Below are 24,328 nucleotides of genomic sequence, written 5' to 3' on the forward strand. Positions count from 1 at the left end.
ATTTTCTCACGGTTCTGGAGGCTGGAAGTTCCCAGATCAAGGTGCCTGCAGGGTTGGTTTCTGGCGAAGCTATTCTTCCTGGCTTGTAGATGGCCACCCGCTCACTGGGTCATCACAGGGCCGCGGCTACTCGTTAGGACACCAGTCCTAGCCGGGCCCCCCTCCATGACCTTAGTTAATCTTTATTGCCTCCTTATAGGCCCTGTTTCCAAATACAGGCACACTGGAGGTTAGGGCTTCAACGTGTGAATTTTGAAGCCACAGCTGAGCCCATAATATCCCCTAACACTGAATGGAACTGTATCATTTGCAAACGTCTTTTGTGTCTGCGTATCTTATATTTCCATCCAAAAACTACAGTTTGGGCAGAGCAGCTCTTCGCAAAAGCTACTCACTGCTTGGAATCTGGCCAGGGCTCTGGACACCCAGCGCTCTGGGCACCTGTAAACACCAGTGAGAGGGGAAGCGAAGGGGCAAACTGGGCACGAGGCAGCTTGCAGGACTGGTGCACGCTGCCTGCCACCTGCCGAGGCCCCAGAGAACGGGCCCCGCATCCTGGCATGGCAGCCGTCCTTTGGAGCTTGGCTGCAGCTGCCCCTTTGCAAGAGGGCTACATTCTCTCGTGCTTTCTCTACTACGGAGGTCAACTGTAAGCTGCCATTTATCATTATGCTTTGGCTGGTTTATTTTCCTCGTAGTAAAGTTAAGAATAAAATGAAATGTTTCTTGTGCCCATGATTATACTGAACCAAGACAGCCACAAAATTTACAGAACCCAGGGCAAGAGTACAAATGGGGGCCCACAGCCATATTTGCATTCATAGGAATTGCAAATAAAACAAACAAGTTGTAAAAGGGGGGTCATTCTAATTTCTGGCCTTGACAAATGTACCTCCATAGCAACTTGGGAGGCCACTGGACTTCCCAGTGGCCCTGTGGGAAGGGATAGCCCGTGTTCCTGGACCCGTTTCTTCTTTGGATTGCTGATCTGGGCACATCAGCAGAAGGGGCTTGGAGCCAGTGGGAATTCCTGGGTCCCAGGTAGCTGGAGCAGGTCTAGAAAGTTGAGAGCAGGACTCCTGGCTACAGGTGACATGACCCCTGTTCCATGGGGAGGGCAGGAGGGGCCAAAGGATGGCTGGCCCTCTGAAGTCCAGGTGCCTGGGGAGTTCCAAAACCAGACATGGGTCAAGAAGGCCACATGCTCCTGAAAAACAGAGTGCACGTGTGTCTGGGACTCTGGAGAACTCTGTTTCACACGCAAAGTTGTCTTTGGTTGAAATAATATAGTGCAGTATTTACTGAGTCTTGCTAAATATCTGGCCTTCATCTGCACTTGATGGTCCCTCCCCTGCCTGGGACTTCCCTCCGTGGGACCACATTCTGGCTGTGACCCTGAGCAGGGTCCCAGCAAACCCTGCAGGTGAGCTTTGCCTGAGACCCCCTGCAAAATCTCATCCCTCCTCCCACCTTGGCTAGAGCAGGCCAACGGTCAAAAGACAGTTTTGAGTCCATCGGGGAAAGCTGAACCGCTGGGTATTATTAACTTTGTCAGGTGTGATGCTGGTATTATGGAAATGTTTCAGAAAACAGGCCTTATCGATTAGATAAAGACTCAAGTATTTACAGGTGAAATATGTCTGCTGGATGCTTTAAAATTACTGCAGGAGAAAAAAAAGGTGTGTGCGGAGCCAGGGATTTAGATGAAAAAAAAAAAAAGCACGATGCAGCGCATGCCCGCAGCCGGCATGAGGGGTGTGGGGCCATTTCACTGCCCCGGGCCGCCCGAGCGTTTCCGGGACGACACCGACGGGGGAAGACGGGCCCTCACGCCCCTCCTCCGGGCCTACCCGCGGCCCTGCAGCCGCCAAGGCAGAGAACTGTCCCAGGGCGGTTCTTGTCGCAAGAATCCGGGGGAGCCCACCCTGCAGCCCGGGGAAAGGGGGAGGCGATCTGCGCGACCCAACCGGCCCTTCCCCCGCCGGTCCCCCCAGCTACGCCCCAGGGCCTGTCCCGCCCCCGAGCCCCCGCCCAGAGTCCCGGAGGGGCCCGGGGAGCGCGGACGCCGGGTTTGGGGGCGGGGACTCCGGGCCCGGGGGCGGGGATTCCGGTTTTAGGGGGCGGGGACTCCGAGCCCGGGGGCGGGGCGGGGACTACGGGTTTTAGGGCGGGCTTTGGGAGAAGGCCGCCGTCCAGCCTCCTCCGTGGCCCTTGCGGCCTCGCTGCTCCTCCAGCCGCGTCGCTTCCCGCCGCCGCCCGGGGGTATCCGGTGAGTGCGGCTCTGCGCCCGGTGGGCCCGGGGTGGGGTGCGCGGAGGGGGCGGCCCGGGGCTCCGAGGGCCCGGGGCCGGGTGCGCGGAGGGGGCGGCCCGGGGCTCCGAGGGCCCGGAGCCGGGTGGAGCAGAACGTACGCGGAAGAGGAGGCAGGACTGGGGGAGCAGGGGGCGGTCCGCGCGGCCGGGGTCAGGAGAGCGGGACGGGACACCCCTCGGCCCGGAGCGTGGGGGCCTGTCGCTCGGTAGCTCTGGGGCCCGCGCCCGCAACACCCGGCGTCGGCGCCGCCTGGCCCGCTCCCCTCCCCCACCAGTGATGGGAAAGCACGCAGGTGGGTCCAGCACTGCCTGCCTTTAACGGCCCTTCCAGGTGATTCTGCTGCGGTGTAGTTAAAACCGCTGACTTAAAACGGCAGAGCCTCTGAGGGTTTGTGCTGGGGGTGGGGGACAGGCCCCGTGTCCTGTGATGCAGATGCATTACTCCCCTGTGTCTTCACGACCCTAAGGAGGCACAGAAATTTAACTTTTCCAAGGACACACGTATAGGAGGGGAGGAGCTGTGGGGGGGTGAGGCGCGTGGGGGGTGAGGCGCGCGTGGGGGTGAGGCGGGGGGGGTGAGGCGCGCGTGGGGGGGTGAGGCATGTGGGAGTGAGGTGCGTAGGGGGGGGTGAGGCGCGTGTCGGGTGGTGAGGCGGGGGTGGGGGTGAGGCGCGCGTGGGGGGTGAGGCGCATGGGGGGTGAGGCGGGGGTGGGGGGTGAGGCGCGTGTGTGGGGGTGAGGCGGGGGTGGGGGGTGAGGCGCGTGTGGGGGGGTGAGGCGCGCGTGGGGGGTGAGGCGCGCGGGGGGGGTGAGGCGCGCGTGGGGGGTGAGGCATGTGGGAGTGAGGTGCGTGGGGGGGGTGAGGCGCGTGTCGGGTGGTGAGGCGGGGGTGGGGGTGAGGCGCGCGTGGGGGGTGAGGCGCGCGGGGGGTGAGGCGCGCGTGGGGGGGTGAGGCGCGCGGGGGGTGAGGCGCCCGTGGGGGTGTGAGGCGCGCGTGGGGGTGTGAGGCGCGCGTGGGGGTGTGAGGCGCGTGGGGGGTGAGGCGCGCGTGGGGGTGTGAGGCGCGCGTGGGGGTGAGGCGCGCGTGGGGGTGTGAGGCGCGTGGGGGTGAGGCGCGCGTGGGGGTGTGAGGCGCGTGGGGGGTGAGGCGCGCGTGGGGGTGTGAGGCGCGTGGGGGGTGAGGCGCGCGTGGGGGGTGAGGCGTGTGGGAGTGAGGCGCGCGTGGGGGGTGAGGCGTGTGGGAGTGAGGCGCGCGTGGGGGGTGAGGCGTGTGGGAGTGAGGTGCGCGTGGGGGGTGAGGCGCGTGTGGGGAGTGAGGCGCGTGTGAGGGGTGAGGCGGGGGAGGGGGGGTGAGGCGCGCGTGGGGGGTGAGGTGTGTGGGGGGGTGAGGTTCCTGTTGGGGAGTGAGGCGGGGGTGGGGGGCGAGGCGGGGGTGGGTGGGGCTGGGTGGAGTGGGTGCTGGGCTTGGGGGTCCTGCTGGAGCCCGGCTGCTCACCGCTGGCCTGGCTCGGGCGGCACGCAGAGAGGGGCCGGTGGCTGCTGAGCGCAGAGGGACGGGTCTCTGTGGTTGTGTCCTGAAGGGTGGGGGAGAAGTGGACTGAGAGCTGGGGGGTAACTTGAGGTCAGGGGAGCTTGTTTTTGAGGCAAGTCCTGGAGCAGGTTCCTTTCCCAGCAGACGACCCTGCAGAGGTTGAGGGGAGGAACCGAGGTGAGGAGACCTTGCAGGTGGGCGTCCTTGAGCAGCCGAGGTGGGCCTGGGGCAGGGGGCTGCCTCTCTGGCCCTCTCCGCCCTGGTCGGGGTCAGCGGGGCAGTAATGGTCGGGCCGTCCTGGGGTCTGGTGAAGATTAAGGAGGTAAAGAATCGCCCCACGTGTCATGGGCGTGGGGTGGTTAGTTTTGGAGAGATGAGGGGTACGGCCCTGAGGCCCTGGGCCCACAGCCCTGTTCTGCTCAGCGTCCTCCCTCCTGTGGGTTCCACGTAGAATGCAGAGTGGGGACCCGAGGTCCCGCCGGCGGGTTTGGAGCACGGGCGGCGCTCGGTGGGGCAGGTCTGGACCCCTCCTCCCCCTCCGCTACTGCCTCTGTTCCATGGCCTGACCTGGCATCCTGGCTCAGATTACCAGCATCGCCAAGAGTGTGGCAGGAATTTAAAGGAAGGGGTTGGGCTTAGAGGGTCGAGGGCCAGAAGGCCACGGTGTGGGGGGAAGTGGGTTCCAACCCTTATGAAGGACCAGGGCTTGGGCCCCCAGTGAGGGCAGCCCCTGCGGGTGGGCGGGCCAGCGGGCGTCCCTGGGCTGGTTGGCAGGAAGTGCAGGGCAGGTGGGAATAAGTAACTCCCAGCCTTGTTAAGTGGTTTGCTGCCTCTTTGAGCCAAGCAAAGCCTGTCCCGGCCCCAGTTCTGCAGGCTGGAGACGAGGGGCTCCCCTGTGCCTCCATTCATTGTGCCCTGGGCACCCCTTTTCTGCCCAGCACCTCCTCTGCTGCCCACAGTGTGCCCCTGCCCCTGGGGAGGGGCTGCGTGACAGGTAGCCACGTGCCCCTGCTGGGTTCTTGCCTCTGCTCTTCCTGAAGCTATATATCCTCTGGGAAAAAAGTTTACCAGCAGCTGGGTGCAGTAAGCCCCCCACCTCATTCCTCGCCTGAAACTGTCTGGGGTCAGCTATCGGGGATGACAAGAGAAGACATAAAGACATATCTACTGAAGAGAGGGGTGGAAAGGTGTATACATTTTATATTAAAAAACATCCAGGATCTAGAACATTGATTTAAAAAAAAATACAGTGTGAGAAAGAGAGTGAGTATGAATGTGAGAGCGTGTGTTTATGTGTACATTGTGTATATATGTGTATGTGTACATTGTGTATATATATGTATATGTGTACATTGTGTATATATATGTGTATGTATACACTGGAAGGATATGCGTATGAGTACATTGTGTATATGGTGTATATATATATATGTGTGTACATGGTGTATATATATGTGTATGTGTACACTGTGTACATTGGAAGGATATGTGTATGTGTACACTGTACATTGGAAGGATATGTGTATGTGTACACTGTGTGTATGTGTGTGTGTACATTCAAAGGATATGTGTGTGTGTACACTGTGTATATACATGTGTATGTGTGCATTGGAAGGATATACACTAGACTTAGCATTAGTGATCTTGGAGCAGTAACATTGTTGAGGACTTAAACTTATTTATACCTTTTTGTATTGTGTAAATCTTATTTCTCATGAACACATTACTTGTGTAATAAAAGCAATCAAATTTTTATTTTGGAAAGGAAAGTAAGTTGGATGGTCCCTCAAGCGTAGAACAGGTGAATGGATTGTGGCATATTCACGCGGTTGCTTTCTATACAACAATAAAATGAAACAGATTCAGCAACGTGGCTGCATCTCAGAAATGTAATGTCCAGTGAAAGAAACAAGACATGAAAAGAGTAAATGGAGTGTGATCTTTTTTTTTTTTTTTTTTTTTTTATGGCTGTGTTGGGTCTTTGTTTTCCGTGCGAGGGCTTTCTGTAGTTGCGGCAAGTGGGGGCCACTCTTCATCGCAGTGCACAGGCCTCTCATTATCGCGGCCTCTCTTGTTGTGGAGCACAGGCTCCAGACGCGCAGGCTCAGTAGTTGTGGCTCACGGGCGTAGTTGCTCCGTGGCATCTTCCCAGACCAGGGCTCGAACCCGTGCCCCCTGCATTGGCAGGCAGATTCTCAACCACTGCGCCACCAGGGAAGCCCTGGAGTGTGATCTTATTGATCTAAATTGCAAAGTGAGCGAAACACTACTATGGGATCCCCTGCTTACCCATGGGGGATACATCCCAAGAGTGGATGCCTGAAACCACGGTTGTGCTGAACCCTGCATATACTCTGCTTCTTCCTGTACATACATACCTGTGATGAAGTGTAATTTATAAATTAGGCACAGCATGACTACGCTTGTGCCTTGGGGCCATTATTAAGTAAAATAAGGGTGACTTGAACACAAGCGCTGCGATACCACAGCAGTGGATCTGGTAACCTACAAGGCTAAGTGAGTGACCAACGGGTGAATATGCCAGACAAAGGGATGATTCACGTCCCCAGCAGAACAAAGCTGAACAGTGCGAGCTTTTGTCACACTGCTTAGAACAGCACGCAATTTAGAACTTATTTCTGGAATTTTCCATTACTTTTGGACCATGGTTGACCTCAGGTAACTGAAGTCGTGGATAAGGGAGATGACTGTCAGGAATTCCCTGGCAGTCCAGTGGTTAGGACTCTGCACTTTCACTGCCGAGGGCATGGGATCAATCCCTGGTCGGGGAACTAAGATCCCACAAGTCATGCGTGGCGCAGCCCCCACCCCCCCAAAAAAAAGAGTACAGGGAGAGGACCATCTATTGTTTAGCTCTGTAGTCATAGTTGGTAAAAGTGAAGGAGAAATAGAACAAGCTGTGGTGTGATCGTGTCTGGAGTTAGCACTAATCTGGTGGGGAGTAGGTATTTCAGAGAGTCTGCAGAGGCTGGGAGTGTTCTGCTTCTTGACCTTATTCCACAAATGATTCATACTTTTTATTGAGGTATAAATCACATACCAAAAATTCACCCTTTGAAATGTACAGTTCAGTAGAACAAAACCCATGTCCACAGAGACTTGCATAAGAATGTTCAGAGCAGCATTATTCCTAACAGCCCAAAGTGGAAACAGCCCAGATGTCCATCACCTGAGGAGAGGATAAAGAATATGTGGTCCAGCCACACGATGGAATGTTACTCAGCTGTAAAAAGGAGTGCAGTACTGATTCGTGCAACAACATGGAAGAACCTTGAAAACATTATGCTAAGTGGTATCTTAATGTGGTTTTGATTTGCATTTTCGAAACAACGAATGTTGAGCATCTTTTAATGTGCTTGCTTATTGGCCATTGTGTATCTTCTTTGGAGAAATGTCCATTCAACTCCCTTGCCAATGTTAAAATTGGGTTTATTGTTGAGTTGTAAGTGTTCTTTTTATATTCTGGAGACTAGATCCTAATCAGATATATGATTGGCAAATAACCTCTCTCATTTTGTGGGTTGTCTTTTTACTTTCTTGATAGTGTTCTCTGAAATATAAAACTTTGAAATTTTGATGAAGTCAGTTTTACCTAATTTTTCTTTGGTTGCTTGTACTTTAGATGTCACATCTAAGAAACTGAAGCCTAATCCAAGGTCACTGTGTTTCGCCTATGTTTTCTTCTATGTGTTTTATAGTTTTAGCTCTTAGGTTAGGTCTCTGACCCATTCTGAGTTAGGTTTTGTATGTGATTTGAGGTAAGGAACCAAATTCGTTCCTGTGCCTGTGGATGTCCTGTCGTCTCAGCACCATTTGTTGAAAAGACTGTTCTTTCCACCTTGAATAGTGTGGGCAACCTTGTTGAAAATCAATTGACTGTAGATGCACGGGTTTATCTACGGACTCCCAATTCTGTTTCATTGATCTGTATTTCTATTCTTACCCCAGTACTACATGGTCTTGATTACTCTAGCTTCATAGTTAAGTTTTGAAATCCTGAAGTGCGTGTTCTCCAACTTTGTTCTTTCTTCCAAGTTTGTTTAGGATTCTGGGTCCCTTGCATTTCCATATGAATTTCAGGATCATCATGTCATTTTCTCCAAAGTAGGCCACTGGAATTTGGACAGGGATTGCACTGAATCTGTAGATCAGTTTGAAGTGCTGCCATCTTAACAGTGTTCACTCTTCCAACACATGAATATGGAATATCTTTCCATTTGTTAGGTTTGTAAAACTTTCTTTCAACAATGTTTTTCAGTTTTCAAGGTAAAAGTTTTAAACTTCTTTTGTGAAATGTGTTCTTAAGTATTTTATGCTTTTTGATACTATTGCAGGCACAACTGTTTTCTTAATTTTTGGATTGTTCATTGCTAGTGTATAGAAATAAAACTTAACTTTTTTGTATCAATTTTGTATCCTGCAACCTTGCTGTACTTGTTGATTAGCTGTAATAGTTGTGTGTGTGTGTATGTGTATGTATTCCTTAGGATTTTCTACATACAAGATCATGCCATTTCTAAATGGAGGTAGTTTTACTTCCTCCTTTCCAACCTGCATGCTTTATATTCACTACTGAAGTCGTCTTACCTTGGACTTTTCTTTATGAGAATATTTTTATTACTAATTCAGTCTCTTGTTATAGGTCTTTTAGTTTAAAAAAATTTTTTTTCTTGAGTTAGTTTGTATGTTACTAAGAATTTGTCCATTTCATCTAGGTTTTCTAATTTGTTGGCATACAGTCGTTCATAGTATTCCCTCATAATTATTTTAAAATTTATAATTTTGGAAGTAATGTTCCCACTTAAGTATTTCAGTCTTTTCTCTTTTTTTCTTGGTCAGCTAAAGGTTTGTCAATTTTTTCAGTCTTTCCAAAGACCCAACCTTTGTATTTGTTGGTTTTCCCTATTGTTTTTCTATTCTTTGTTCCACTTATTACCACTCTAATCTTTATTACTTCCCACTCTGTATTTTTTCAGGGAGGTGGTGGTGATTCTGCTCTTTTTCATGATTTTTCTTAAGGTGAAAGATCATTTATTTGAGCTCTTCTTTTTTAACATTGGTACTTACAGATATAAATTTCCCTCTAAACACTGTCTTCCCAGCATTCCATAAGTTTTGGTATGTTGTATTTTTATTTCTCTCAAATAATTTTCTGATTTCTTTTGTGTGTTCGTCTTTGACCCATCAGTTATTTGAGCATGTTTTTTAATTTGCACATATTTGTAATTTCCCAAATTTTCTTCTGTTATTTGTTTCTAATTTCATTCCATTGTGGCTGGAGAACATACTTTGTATGATTTCAGTCCTTTTAAATTTGAGACTTGTTTTCTCCCCAATGTATGGTCCATTCTGGAGAATGTTCCATGTGTACTTGATAATAATATATATTTTGCTGTTGCTGGGTTGCAGTGCTTTGTTTTCTATGTCTTATGGTTCTTCCTGTTCCTTTATCCTCTGTTACTGCCTTCTGTTGTACTAGATCTCATGTATTTTCTAGTGTGCCCTAACCTTTATCATTGTATTTATATATATGAGATATTTATAAGATATATATATATATTATATATATATAGTTATTTTTTTAGTGGTTGCTCTGAGGGTTACAAGTAGCACTTTAGCTTATAACCTTCTAACTCAAATTAATAGCAACTTAATTTACTAGTATATAAAAATTTTGTTCGTATATAGCTCTGTGCCCACCCTTTTGTGGCCTTACTGTCATACAATTGCATCCTTCTACACTGTGTGCCCATCAACACTGATTTATAACTACTGCATTATGCAGTTGTCTTTAAATCAGATACAAGAAAAGCGTTACTAACAAAAAAATAACGCTTACACTGTTTTTTAAAATATGCCTGTTAGTTACCCTTGCTAATGCTCTTTATTTCTTCATGTGGACAAACAGCTGTCTGGGTCCTTTCATTTCAGCTTCAAAGTCTCCCTTTGGTATTTCCCCTAGGGCAGATGTGCGAGTGACAAATTCTCTCTTTTCATTTATCGGAATCAATTTCACCTTCATTTTTGAAGGATAGTTTTGCTGCCCATAGAACTCTTCAAGCACTTTGAACGTGTTATGGCTTCTTGATTTCTTCTGGCTCCATGATGTCTGATGAGAAAGAGCTGTTACTGAGGATGCCTATACACGATGGGTCATGCTTTCCTTCTTTAGACATGGTTCCTTAAGTGCTTTGAACATATTTTAAATAGCTGATTTAAAGCTTTTGTCTAGTTAGTCTGGACATTTAAAATAAAATAATGTGGCACCTCTGGAAATCAGATTCTCCCCTCTTCTTCTCAGGGTTGCTTGTTATTGCTGCTTATTGTACATGTTGTTTGTTTCATGACTTGTCGGAACTAATTCTTTAGTCTGTTTTCTCTGTTGTATGTGGCACTGAAGCCTCTGCTTGGTGATTGGTGGAGATTTCTTTGAATGCCATGCCTGGTGCCGATGGGTCTCTCAGTCCTTGCCAAAGGGGCCCTGTGTGCATGTCGGGGCATCCCTTGAACCCTCACTCGGGTAGTTGGTAGCCCTGCCTTTGCCTTCACTTCCTGCTTGTACTGAGCCTCTAGATCAGCCAGAGGTGAGAGCTTGGGTCTCCTCGGGTATTTCCTGAGCATGTGCACAGCCCAATGCCAGTGGCCTTCTAGTGTCCTGGGATTGTATGGGACCTTTTCAAAACCCACGTAGGCATCTCATTCCCCAGCTTTTCCTTTTAGGCTTTTTGGCTAGTGTGTTGTTAACCCCAACTATTATCTACTGCCTCAGGCAGCCAAAAAAGGGAAAAGGCTTTTTATACGAAGTGAACCACAAGTCAGGTGAAATACAGAGAGTCTGCAGCTGGCATCTTCTAGTGAGCTACCTGATGTCCAATAGTGACAGTTCTTTGGGAACGAGGCTTTGAAAAAGCTCTGGCCCATTCTGATCTTTCCAGGCAGTTGGTTTTTAAGGCTGCTGCAGAGCTGGAGAGCAGCGGATGGGACTAAGGCAAGTTAAAACATGACAAACATCGTGGGCATCACTCTGTGGCTGTTTGTGCTGAGATTCAGCATTTTTTCTTGAAGAAATGTGTTGCTGCAAGCCTTTGATTAATATCCATAGTTCTCAAAAAGAAGATTCTGACAGTTTTTGTCAGTTCTCTTGTTGCTTTTATGGAGGAAAGAATTTTCAGAAGTCCTAACACCTCCAGTTTTGCTGACTGCAGTTCATATGTATTTAACGTTCACTTCTGTATGTACTTTTTCCCCAAACATGTGCATATTAAATTAAAGACTGTTGTAAATCCGGGTTGCAGGAGGCCATGTGGAGCAGGCTCCAAGGGAAGGGCTGTGGATTAGCCAGAATGATGCAGCCTCTGCTGGACAGAAGGGCGTGAAAACCTACAGACCGTCAGCCCCATGGGGGTCAGGAACTCTGCCCTACAACCCCTGTTGCTTTATGTCTCCCAGATTAAGGCTGCCAGGGGCTCAGCTGTACTCAGATGGACGGGACGGAGACCCGACAGCGGAGGCCAGAGGAGCTGGGCCTGCTGCACGGCCTCAGCACAGGAAGACTCCCTGAAGCCTCGGAAGATGGACTGCTGAGTGTCCCTGAGAGCCAAAGGGTGGCCCCTAAACCCCTGGGGCCTGAGCTCAGCAGGGAGACCACCTTGTCCATTGGCCTCCAGGTGACAGTGCCCTTCCTGTTTGCAGGCCTGGGACTGTCTGGGGCAGGCATCCTTTTGAACTATTTCCAGGTAAGAGGGGACTAAATGGGGATGGTCGGGGTGGGGTACTGTCTAATGTCAGCCTGGGGAGTAGGCAGGTACACATTGTGTCCAGCCTGGGGACAAGGGGCAAGACCTTCTCTTCTCAAATACCATTTTTCTATAATTTTGGCAAGATTCTTTTAGTTACTGATGTCAGAGACTAACTTTAGCCCAGGTTAAGCTTTAAGAGACAGTTATTAGCTCATACAATTGAAATATCTGAGGGGCTGGATTTCAGACCTGGCATGATCCAAGTGCTTAAATGGTATCAGGTTACTGGCTCTTTATCTGTCAGCTCCGTTTCATTTTCAGGCAAGATTCTGTACTTAGAGGGGAGGGTGGCCCTTGGCAGTCAATCCTTTGTAAGTGTGCTCTTAAAAAAAAAAAGCTTTCCGCGTCCCTCGCTGCGGGTGTTGGGGCAGAGTGGCGCAGTCCGCTCGGAGGGTTCTAGGCCAGCGGCTTCATTGCGGGCCCCACCGCCGCCGACCCCACTCCTCATTGGAGAGGAGATGGAGGGCCGGAACAGCGCCGTTGCCGCCAGCGTGCGCAGGGCCCTTTTCATCGGGTCCTGCATTTACTTCGACTGCAAGAGGCAGAGTGACCCCAACTTCAAGAACAGGCTGCGAGAACAAAGAAAGAAACAGAAGCTTTCCAAGGAGAGAGCTGCACTTTCCAAGTTACCTGACCTTAAAGATGCTGAAGCCGTTCAGAAATTCTTCCTCAAAGAAATACAGCTTGGTTGAAGAGTTACTAGCTCAAGGTGAATATGAGAAGGGTGTGGACCATCTGACAAACGCAATTGCTGTGTGTGGACAGCCACAGCAGTGACTGCAAGTGTTGCAGCAAACTCTTCCACCACCAGTGTTCCAGAGGCTTCTGACTAAGCTCCCAACAATTAGAGGATTGGAAGTGCTCAGAGCTTGGCTGAAGATGATGTGGAATGAGAAACAAATATCACCATAACCATCTCAATTAAAAAATATTTTAAAAATCTTTAAAAAAAAAGATGAAGAAGAAGAGAGAGACTTCTTGGTCAATATCCACATCAGTCTGCAAAAATTGACCCTGCTGTCAAGTGTCCACTCCTGTTCCAATTAGTGCTTCCTGAGGGATGACATTCTCTGCTCGGCAGCTTGACTTCTCTTGTCGTCACCCTGTGAGGGGAGGTAAGCCCCTTGATTTACACTCTAACAGAGCCCCATAGCGTGAGGAACTGGGAGTTACCCATCAGACAACAAAGCTACCAGTGTACCATCCCTTTCTTGTTCTTTGAGTATCAAAAGCCCCATTCCTCCATCAGCATGATCGGCAGAAGTCCTCCCTGGAAGAGCGTGGTACCTAAGAATACTTGAAGCCATTAGTGGCCAGGTCATCGCTGTTGGTTGTCAAGGAGCTGAGAACACAGACTGTCTGGAATGGTGAGCCGGGAGGGGCGGCAGCCTCTGACCCTCTTGCTGCAGGCGCTCCGTGCCCGGGGAACTTGGGCCTGCCCCGCACTGATTTGGAACCAGTTGGGGTTTGAGTCCCAGTCTGCCACTTAGCTGTAAGGCTCGTGCTTTAAAATTTTTAAGACCAACACTTAAAAATCAAGAGATGTCACATAAAAATTCAAGTTCCTGTTTTCCCTTGAAAATCTGGCAACTCTTCCAACATTGGACCCACATTCCCTCACAGCCACAGTTAGTGGTCACTGCCCTCTCGGTGTCCACGGTCCCCACCGTCCCTCGGTCTGCACCCACTTCACTCTGCTACCTGCCTGCCCCTCCGCTGCCACCTGGGGTCCTCAGTGACCCTTCCAGCCCGTGCAGTCCGGTTCCTCATAGCGTCACAGCACTGGTGACGGCCAGCTGCCCTCCCAGGTTCCTCCCGGACCTGCTCAGGCCCCAGCGTGGCTATGTGTCACGCCAGAGTCCCTGCCCTGGTGTGACTCATCCCCAGGCCCCCGTTTGGCCTCTGTGATCCCCAGACCCCTCAGCCCTCTCCTTCCTCCAGTGACCTGGTGCCCTGCGGCCCCATATCCTTCTTTACCCGGTGGTGAGTCACACCGCTGTAGCCTCCAGAGCACCTTGGGGACTGGCTTCCGCGTCCCAGAAGTTCACATGCCGCAGACGTCCCCCAAGAATTCCCTCTTTCACCTGAAGACCGCCAGCCTCCTCGCCACCCTCCTCGCCACCCTGCTGACTCTGTCTCCCTGAAGTCTGTTCTCTGTGCCGCGATTTTCAAAAAGCCTATTTCATTGTGTGTTCAGTATAACACCACCGAGCATGTATCCCCTGCACACGCACACGTGCTCACTGATACATACGGACACGCGTGTGTAGGCCACGTACATGTGCATATTTATACACACATTGGTTGATATATGTATGTCTGTATATTTACACACAAGTATGTATAAGTCCCCTGCACACACACACTGGTTTATAAGTTGCACTTGGAGTGGCAGGTAACAGAGCACCGTGTGGCTTGGAGCCCAGACTCCAGAGCAGAACCAGCTGGGTTTGCGTCTGACGTTTGTCACTGGCACAGGCCGCCCTGTGTTCCTGGTTTTCTCCTCTTAAACCAGAGCTAAGGGAGAACTGCCCAGGTCGGGCTCCCGGGAGGGCTGTGACACGCAGTGCCGGGGCCTTGGACTTGGGCCTCGCCCATGAGGGTTCGTGGCCGACGTTCTTATTCTCGTCGATACTCCATCACAGGTAGTTCTGTGCTGATGTTTAAGAACTTATACAAAAGCTGCAACTCAGATAAGAATTAGAGATACCTGTTCTAGTGTTTCCTTCCCATGCCTGGGGGCGGGGCCCGGCCAAGCAGCCCCACGATGCAGCTCTCCCCAAGTTTTAAATCTCTGTGCACTTGCCTACTGCCTCTGGGATAAAGCTCCCAAGCTCCTAAAATGCATCCGAACATCCTGGGCTCACCTGGCTGTATCAGGATGGTTGCAGCCACAGGTACCAGAAAACCCGACTTACAGTGGGTTAAGTAAGAAGAAAACACGTCATCTCCCAAAACGAGGTTTCCAGGATAGGGCGATTCCGGGGTTGGAAAGCGGTATCACCACCAGCCAACGATGTGTCCGAGGACCCGGCGTCGTCCCAAATCCTGCTGGTCAGCCCCCACAGGTCAGCTTTGTCCTAGAGGCATGTCGTGTCCAGAGGGAGAGAAGCAGGCCGTGTTCTGGTTCCTCCTCAAGTGCAAGGAAACTTCCCCGGGGACTAGCTCCCCGGCCAGATGGGAGGCACGTCCCACATCGAAGCCACATGTAGGCAGAGGGGCTGGAGCAGCGTGATGAGCGGGCCTAAGTCGTGGTCCGAGGGGTGGGTCCTGCTGCTCCGCGGCCTCACCTGGGCCTCCCCTCCCCAGTCTCCTCTTCCCCCTCCTGGGTCCCTAGGAGCCTTTCCTGGGACGCCGCCCCCGACATCACTTCCCGGGGCGTTGGCCTCTACCTCCTCGGTTGAATGAGACTCCCTGAGCCCAGAGGCTGCACTTTTTTTTTTTTTTTTTAATACCTTTGTTTTTCTGGAAAAGTAAAGCATTCAGGTGCCCGAAAGGTCAGCATGTGCACGGGGACAGGACGTGCTCCCTGCCTGTCCCCAGGCTCTCGCTTCTCCAGGGCAGCCAGGACCTGCACCTTCTCGTCTGCCTCTGTGCATTCCTCTCACCCTTTTACCCACGTGGTGGCACATACAAACTGTTGTGTGTTTTGCTTTTTTCGCTTTACAGTGTATCTCAGAGGTTATTCTTTGTAAATATGTTAAGAGCTTCCTTTTTTAAAAAAAGATTTATTATTTATTTATTTTTATTTTATTTTTGGCTGCGTTGGGTCTTAGTTGCAGCGCACAGGCTTCTCTCTAGTTGTGGTGTGCGGGTTTTCTCTAGTTGTGGCACGCGGGCTCCAGAGGGCGTGGGCTCTCTAGTTGAGGGGCACAAGCTCAGTAGTTGTGGCGTGCGGGCTTAGTTGCTCTGCGGCATGTGGGTTCTTAGTTCCCTGACCAGGGATGGAACCTGCGTCCCCTGCAATGGAAGGCGGATTCTTTACCACTGGACCACCAGGGAAGTCCCAAGAGCTTCCTTTTTTTTAATGGTCGTTCAGTATCCCATCAGGCAGACATACCAGAGTTTATGCACCATTTTTCCTCTGATGTTTGTTTAAGTTTCACAGCTATGTTAGTTTGCTCGGGCTGCTGTAACAAAGTACCACTGATGGGGTGCTTTAAGCAACAGACATTTATTCTCCCGTCCTGGAGGCTGGATGTCTGAGATCCAGGCGTCAGTAGGGCCTCTCTCCTTGGTGTGTAGACAGCCGCCTCCTCCCTGTGTCCTCACGTGGTCGTCCCTGTGTCTGTCTGTGTCCGCGTCTCCTCTGACTATAAGGACCTATTGGATCTGGGCCACCCCCCACCCCAGCTTCCAGCTTTCTGTCTCCAAATACAGTCCCATTCTGAGATGCTGGGGACTGGGGAGGGGCACACAAGTCAGCCCTTAACAACTTAGAGCAGCACTGCTGACAGCGCCACGTTCTTTACACGTCTGGGTGAAGGAGTGGGACGGATTGCTGCAGGTACAGCTGCTGGGTCAAAGGGCATAGGCGTCCGTAACCATGATAGACGTGGGGCTGCTCCCACCTCCCTTAACGGTGTATCTTCAGCCTCTGTGATCTTTCACGACCTGGCAGTGGATCGTACACTGTGCGCTGTGGCCTCTGCTCCAGGGAGTGAGCTGTCCCGGGGCTCGGAGCTTAAGCAGCCCCTGTGGCCCACGGCTGCTGTGGGACAGCAGTCAGCAGAGCTGGGTTTCGGCTTCAGGTGTCGTGATGCTGCAGCCGAGGGGTCCGCGTGCTGAGGCCTTCATCCCTTCCCCTCGGGCATGTCCAGCATGGCAGCTTCATCCAGGTGTGGGGTCGGAGAAGGAGACCGTCTGCTAGCGAGATGGGTCCCAGGAGCAGCGTCTTTGCCGGCTACCGGACGCGTCAAGTCCCTGAGGTCAGCTCACCCTGGGGGTCGTGGTTCAGAGGCCAGGATCCCTGGAGGCCGTCACTGGGACCGCCAGCGGTGTTCACTGTAGTGGGATTTGCATTTCTCATCAGGAGTGAGTGAGGTTGAGTATCTTTGGATATGTCCTTTGTCCATATTTCTGAGGAGTGGTTTTTGTTTCGGTATTGATACTTCGGGGCTCTTTACATTTTAAGGAAGTTGGCCCTTCCATTGTGATACGGATTGTAAATATGTTTCCCATTTTTCCATTTATCTTTTGACATTGGTTTTGGTGGGTTTTTGCTGTGCGTGTACAGTTTTCTGTAGTTAGATTAATACACTCTCTTTCAAGGGTCCGAGCCTGCGTCCTCCTCAGCGACAGCGGCTGCCCCTCATGCAGCTGCCCTGCCCCCCAGGCCCCTGCAGGCCACACAGGCCACAGGTCAGAGGGCGCCTCTCGGGAAGGAGGAAGCCCCACTCTGTCGTGCGTCTGCGCTCTGCATTGCGCGCAGCGAGAGTTCAGGCTGGCCGTCTGCAGACACTGAGCTGGTCTGCAGAGGGGCCGGAAGCCCTGGGCCCCGAGTGCGGGTGGGCGTAAGGGGAGGGAGGGAGGGTCCTGCAGGGGTCACGCCTTAGCAAAGACACGGGGTGGCCTGGAGAGGCTGGGAGGGCAAGCGGGCGGCTAGAGGGCCGAGGCGGGGGGTGAGAGCTGAGGGAAGAAGCTGAGGCTGGGCTGGGTGACACAGGGGTGAGGTAAGCCTGTCCATCACCTCCTGCCCCGGGGTGGGGGGCGGCCGAGCACACAGCACTGGCCGTGTTGAGCGCTCACGTGCGCTCACAGCCAGGGAGGGCCTTCGGGGCAGCGCTGGGCGCAGGGTGAGCCGGCTGGGGTGGGCGCCCGAGCCTGCTGCCCGCTGCCCCCTGGATATGAAGGGCTCCTTACCCTCAGGCACGGAGTGGAGGCCGCTCGGGGCCCCCGCTCCCCCCATGCCACAGCCACGCACGGCCTTGCACCCCATTGACCCTGGACGCCCTGATACCACACGAGACCCGGTGCTGACCGGGGACCTCCAGGGAGTGGGCTCTTGACGGGACACAGAACTTACGGGGGCCCCTTGGTGGCCAGTAAAGGCGATTGAGGGGCCGGTGTGGGTGTGCCTCCCCCCAGGGCGAGTCCGCGTTCGCCAGTACCTGCGGCAGTGCTGACGCCAGGGGCTCCTCTTGCTGCCTTGGAACTGAGCAGGAGCTGCGGGAGGGCCGCTGTGCCCCTCGGCTTAGTGCCGGCCTCGGGGGTGGGGCAGGGGGGTGGCTGTCCCCATGAGAAGTGGAAGGACGAGGGTCCCAGCAGGCCTGTGGCCTTAGTGTAGGCAGACACATCTGTCGCCCTGTGTGTTTGGAGTGTCCGGGAGGCGGGGTTCCCAGAGTTCCTTCCCTAAACGAGACGGCCCTTAGGCAGTGGCCCAGGCGTCTAAAAGGCACAGAGCCAGGCGGCCGGTGCTGAGGCGCTGCCTGGAGGTCGGGCACCTGTGCTGACCGCTGGGTGGCTCAGGTCCTGCACCAGGAACATCCGGTCAGGACGGGAGGGTGGTGACCTCCGCCGAGCGCCACCGTGACACCCACGAAGTGCACAGACCCCACTGGGCCCACCCAGTTGATCTTGCGGGCTCCCAGGAGCCCAGGTTTGGGGGTCACCTCCTCTGGTCTGTGGCATCTGACTCAGGACAGGGAGGCCGCCCCCTGCGGGTGGGAGGTGCCAGGGGCCCAGGGTTGGCTCCCCGCCCCAAATTGAGGCTGCCCTCCTTGGTCGCCGTGCCTCCCAAGGCCCACGGGCAGCCGGGCTGCGAGGGTCCCAGCAGGTCTGCGAGGGCCCCCTTCCCAGGAGAGCAGGGTGTGTACCTGCGGCGTGGCTCAGCTGGTGGGTGGCGCAGGCCGGGGGAAGTTTCTGGCGTCAGCTTAAAGCCCTCAGTGGTCCAGGGGCCCCGGAGGCTCTTGAGGGTTCTCTTCAGCGGAGGCGTCTCCGGGGCCCGGTGGGGGTGCCTGCCGGCTCCTTGCAGCCTCTTGTCGGAGGGGCCCGTTCAAGGCAGGCTGCTCGGCAAGTGTGGCCTAAATGGGCAGGAGGAAACTTTGCACGTGAAGACGGTCACCTCCAGAATCCACAAAGCCCGCACAGGTGCTGGGCTGTGTTCGCACATCAGGATGGGCTGCTCCCAGTGAGCAGAGGGTCTTAGGGGTCTGAGCGAGGGGAGGCTCGCCCTGCGAGGGCCGTGGCGGCCCATCCTCTTTGGGGGGGGGCTCCTTTGTGAGTGTTTGGGTGTCTCAGGGAAGGTGTCCCGTGAGTCTGTGGAGGGGCGCCCATCGTGTAGCGCCAGCCCCGCAGAAGGTGCAGCAAAGGCCCGACCTGCAGAGAGCCTGCGGCGGCAGGTCCGCCTGGGAGAAGCGAAGGTCGGCACGCCGAGAGTGTTGAAGTGGGCGCTGAGCGGAGCGTGCTAGCCGGATCTGCAGGGCACAGCGTTTACCGGCTGCCGCCTGGGTGCGGTCAGTGTCCCGACGAGATAGGTGTTGGGTGTGGGGCCCACAGCACGGGGCCCCAGCTTTACGGCTGCGGTCACCACTGCGAGGCGGTTTGTCTCTGCCAGGTTTAAGAACAGAGCTGGGCGGTCAAGTGGAGAGCAGCGGGTACCCCCTTCCCTCAGTAGGCCTCGCGAGACCAGGTTCAACCCCGAGGGCCAGTCTCAACGTGGTGGCCTGCGTTGGGCCGCATTAACTATTTTAACCGGGGAGGGCAGTGCCATGGGGTCCCCTTTCGTCAGCCAATTTGTAAGTCAGGCTGGCAGCAGGGGTGCCTGATACGGTCTGTTCACCGTCGTTCCGGCCTCGGGGAGGTGGTGACCCCGGGGCGGCTCGCGCACAAGCCGGCCAGCGGGGCTCCGTCCCCGGCGGCCTTCACCATGTCGGGAGCTGGTCAGTCAGCAGAAAGCAGCTGGTGAGGCTGCCGGGCGTGCGCCGTGAGGGGCGGGCCGTCCTGTTCGTGACGCCAGCTGCAGTGACGGCCTCCTCTTGAGGGACCTGCACCTGGACAGGTGAGCGCAGAGTTCATCAGCCCCGCGCACCAGGCCCGGGGGAGGGCGTGCCTCCCACGTGGGGCCCTCAGGGCTGTGCCCAGGAGCGCCACCTGCCAGAGGCTGTGCTGGCGGGCGTTGTAGGGACACGTACCGGTTCCCGTGGGGCTGTGACTGACTCGTTTGCGTTCCGTGGGCTCCTCGGGGGCCGGGGCGGCGGCAGTGGGGCTGCCCCAGGCCCTGCTGGCTTTACCAGGTGTCCAGGCAGCAAATCATAGGAGTAATGTGGGCCCTACACGGCTCAACTCGTGGAAGGCTGGTGGGTCTCTTTCTGTCTGCTTCTATAATGCTGCTTGTTTGTTCGTCCACACAGCACACGCGTGGGCCACGGGCCAGCGCTGTGCCGGATGCCGCGGTGGACAGGGTGCCGGGCCTGCTCTTGGCCGTCACGGCCGAGCAGGGAGCGACAGGGGCGTGAGTCGGGGTTAGGCAGCGGCAAGGGCTACGGGGAAACGAAGGGGCAGAGCTGGCTGACAGCTGGAGCAGCCTTGAGGGGGATGCCGGGAAGGCGTCCCTGAGGAGGGGGCTCTGGGTTGAGGCCTGCGTGGCGAGGGGGCTAGTCGGCCGGGGCGGGGGCACTCGGTCCCACGTGGTCACCAGCAGGTGCATCTGCCGGCCGAGTTGGAAGCAAAAATGAAGACGACCTTTCCTGTTGCTGAGGACATAACTGCCTTGATCTCTGGGACCTCAACAGGATGGGGGGATTCAGGCCTTTAAGAGTGACCGTTGCGCTCAGAACCAGCCCAGGCTCAAGGTGACCCGCGAGAGGGCGGGAGGCCGTTGGGAAGGTGTGCTCCTGGGAAAAAAGCTGTTCCCACCGAGGACCCCGAGACGGACATGAGGACCGGCCGTGCGCCCGCCCTCCGCAGCCCCTCCTAACTGTCCCGCAAGTTGAGGGGTTGGGGGGGTTCTGACGCCGCAGCTCTGGGTGCGCAGGGGCTGGGCTCCCGTGTCCGGAGCGCCTGGTGGTTCTGAGCAGCGTGAGCTGAGACCCTTCTGGTGGGGCGGCGGGAGGTGGTCACAGGCCCGGGGAGGGCAGGGACTCTTCAAGGTCACCCAGAGCCACCTGGCATCTGACCCAGATTACTCCCGAGGCCCAGCACAGCCCCAGAATCCAGCTCAGGCCCTTGGAGACTTTCCACTATGCTACTGAGCTCCTGTGAAAGTCACATTTCCAATCTCCTCGATTGTGAGCCAGTGAGCTGTGTTGACATATTTTGTTCTCAAGTTGCATGGGAAAGTAGTCTTCCGCACACGATGGCATCTTTTATTTGTTTTTGGTGACAGTTTATTTTTTGATGGTTATAAAAGCAAATAATCACAATAGATATACAGAAAGTTATGAAATAAAGGTCACTTAGGATCCCACCACCTAAAAGTACCCACTTTTAGCATTTTGGTATATAACCTACTGAATTGTTCACTGCTTGTGTGTGTGTGTGTACTTATTTCTCATTACTTTTTAAACAAAAATGAGAAACATTTTTGTAATGATTTATAACCTGCTGAATTAGGGATCTTTCCCATATGTAATCATGCAAGCTGTTATCTATTTCCACATCTTCTGTCCTGATGAGAGTTCAGGGACCCACTGTGTATGATTTTATGTTGTATTATGACATTCGACTGCATTTAAAACTGTAAAGAGATCACAGGAGGTGCTGAAGCCAGGAGAAAGAAATCGCTAGTTGGGGGGCCGGTCCAGCTGCAGGCCTGGGGACTGGGGCAACCAGCGTCCAGAGTGGGCCCGCTGAGAGGGGTCTGTCTTAAACGAGCTAGCAGACTTAGGCGCGTCAACTTCTGCCACACTTTCCTTAGAAATGTGCTGTTTCTCTCAGCCTCCTGCTGGTTCAGACTCCTGTGTGAACAAATGGACCCTCACCTCAGAGGCGGGCAGCAGCGGGGGCAGTGGGCACTGGAGTCGGGGGTCGAGGTCCTGGCCCCGCCTGTGAGGCTGACTGGGGGGTGGTCATGTGCAAACCCTCGCGGGGCCGTCAGCTTCTCATTTGCAAAACCGGGACCTTTGCTTCCTGGTGCGTGGCCCGGGGGTGCCTTGAGAGTCTGGTGATGGACAGAATGTGACGTGTGTGCACGTGAAAGGGCACGGGGGGTTGGCTGTGGCCTGAAAGCTCAGGGAGAGTCTGGGGTGCGCAGGGAGGTTAGGAGTTGCTGCATTATCTGAGAAGGTCCCCTTTGCTCCTGCTCTGCGGCAAACCGCGCCTGACTCTGTGGCTGGCGGGAAGCCCGCTGTCAGTTTGATCTCAGATCTTTTATTTGGACGCCACTCAGCGAGCAGCTGGTGGGACACACAGTCCAGGACCGTCCCCTCCTGTGACAGGACGGCTGCTGCTGGCTGCTCACGGGGCCGCAGCCAGAACACACCCTAGCTTCTCCTCGGTGGGGTGGCGGGGTCCCGAGCGCCCGCATCTCCGGAGGTGGGCGGTGGAAGCCGTCAGGACCCCAGGATCGGGGCCCAGAACTGGACGGGGGCAGCGTCTCCTGCACTCACACACAAGGGGCCGACGGACCCCAGCCCTCGCTGGGAAGTGGGGCTCCTTCTGTCTGGCTCCTTGGAGGGGCTTCATGAGAAAGTGAAGGGGGCGAGGAAAGATGCAGTGAAACATCGTGGGCGCGAGGGAAACGGCCGTCAGGGTCTGGCTGGAGTTGGCGAGGAGGGAATCGGGCTTGGCCAGCCCGGTGGGACCTAGGGTGCTGAGGGCTGGACTCCAAGCTGAGGGCTGGGCTTGGGCGTGGGGTGGACTGTCCGAAGGAGGGGAACTGGCCGAGGTGCACAAGAGGTGTGAGCGAGCATCCAGCCCTCGGCTCTGGGCTCCTGCTGGCTCTGGCCTTGACCCTGCTCAGCCCGCCCTCAGGCCTGGACGCTGTGCCCGGCACCTGTGGCATGCACAGTGGACACACTCATTTATTCCACGTAGAGACCCCCTCTCCTTGGGGTCGGGGTCGGGACGGCAGCTCAAGGCTGGTCTAACCTCTGTCGGCACGAGCCTGGGCCCCTAAGAAGCACCTTAGAAGTCTCTGTCCTTTGAGAGACAGCAGGGCTGCATTCTTTCTGTGAACACAGCCTCCTCCTGTGGCCGTGAGCCCCTCGACACCTAGGTCAAGTGGCCGCAGGGCACAGCTTCTTTCTTGAGGGCCTGCAGGCGTCTCGACCTTGAGGGGTGACAGTCCTCAGGGGCTCAGACCTGGCCCGAGGAGCAGGTGCCTCAGGCTGAGATGTCCCCAGGCCCCGTGCGGCCTCACCAAGGCCAGGCCTCACGTGGCTCCGGCTCTCTGGTCCAGCCCGAGCCAGCGCGGGCCGGACAGCTGGACGCTGTCAAGGTCGCTCCAGGGGACAGGGAGCCTCCTCGTGGGAGGCCAGCCGAGGGAGGTCCCACCGGGCATGGCAGCCACTCTCGGAGGAGAACCTGATCTTCGGGGAGTGGACAGCAGGAGTGGCCGAGCCCTGAGCGAGGCTGAGTCACCCGGCCTTTGTTTGTCACCGTTGGCTCTGGCCCTCGGCCGAGGGGCAGTGGATACTGTCCACAGCACAGGGCGCCTGGCAGCTCTGCCCGGGTGGACTCCTTAGGAGACACATCCTGGTGTGGGCGGAGTCCAGTGTTGGGGGCGCCCAGGCTTGGACATCCAGGGAATGCGTCACCGGCCTGGCCATGGTGGTCACCCAGCTGGACCTGGAGCTCCGCTTTCAGGGCTCGAAGCTGCGAGGCTTCCGCTGTGAGCTCACCCGCTGCCCCCGCGGGGGCCTCCCCGAGACCACCTTCACCATCGTGGGCCAGGTCGTGGTGCCCGTTGTGCTGTCTGGCCTCGGCATGGTGACGGCCGGCCTGCTGATGAACACCGTCCAAGTGCGTACGGTGAGGCGAGGGGCAGCATGGGCCCTGGGCTGGGGGACCAGGCATCACACACAGGACAGGCCCCTGGGTCGGGCAGGGGGCCGGGCTCGGAGGGCTGGCAGGAGAGTCCTCCTGGGACCTCAGTGTCTGAGAGTCACAGAGGCTTCTGACGACCCTCCACCGTCAGCCTGCATGAGACTCCTCAGCCTGGGAGCTCGAACCACTCTCCTTCCAGCAAACGCAGAGCCATTAGGCAGGGCCTGGGGGGCCTCGAGTCCTGTCCGCCGGTCCCTCCCCACCCGAGGGGCTCAGGCATCCTGCCTCAGTCTTTCCACCTGCAAACCAGGCAGCGTCGTGAGGTTGGTGTGCTGGCCCGAGCGAGGGTGCCGGGCACCGCTCCTCCAGCCCCAGAATCTCCGGAGGGGGGGTCTCAGCGGGAGGACAGGGTCCTGAGTGCGGCGGGGGTCCAGGCGCACAAGGGGATGCAGACGTGGGGGTCTCCATCAGGAGAGGTGTTTGCTGGGAGGCCCAGGGGGTCTGTTTATGCCCTGGGTCGGCTCTGGGAGCCGTGTTTGGGTCACTTATGGAGTTAGTGTGTTCTCGAGCCGCTGGGGCCTGTACGTGAGCATGCGGGGGGAGGGGCCGTCACCTCTCACATCCCGCCGTGCCCCTGTCTCTGAGCTGGAGGGGGCAGCCGACACCCACCCGGGTACCCGGCTCTGAATGAGGTTCTCGGGGCGGCCTCTGGCCGCCCTGCCCACTGGACAGGGCACTTCC

The 24,328-nt window shown here is 55.2% G+C and overlaps 1 protein-coding gene and 1 pseudogene across 2 annotated transcripts in view; both read left to right on the plus strand.

The window, feature by feature from the left end:
• Positions 1 to 2,121: 2,121 nt before the first annotated feature.
• SLC41A3 (solute carrier family 41 member 3) overlaps positions 2,122 to 24,328 on the plus strand; it is a 65,843-nt gene continuing 43,636 nt past the window's right edge. The window contains exons 1-2 of one of the 2 annotated variants that reach the window (XM_057555473.1): positions 2,122 to 2,269; positions 11,313 to 11,599. In XM_057555473.1, coding sequence (XP_057411456.1) covers positions 11,345 to 11,599 — 255 coding nt within the window. In that variant the 5' untranslated portion in view covers positions 2,122 to 2,269; positions 11,313 to 11,344. Of the gene's footprint in view, positions 2,270 to 2,455; positions 2,605 to 11,312; positions 11,600 to 24,328 lie in introns of those variants that run through there. The other variant, XM_057555474.1, reaches the window with a different exon arrangement.
• On the plus strand, positions 12,121 to 12,555 carry LOC103013915 (mitochondrial import receptor subunit TOM20 homolog; annotated as a pseudogene).

Source organism: Balaenoptera acutorostrata, chromosome 10 (genome assembly GCF_949987535.1).
Source record: "Balaenoptera acutorostrata chromosome 10, mBalAcu1.1, whole genome shotgun sequence".
Lineage (NCBI taxonomy): Eukaryota > Metazoa > Chordata > Mammalia > Artiodactyla > Balaenopteridae > Balaenoptera > Balaenoptera acutorostrata.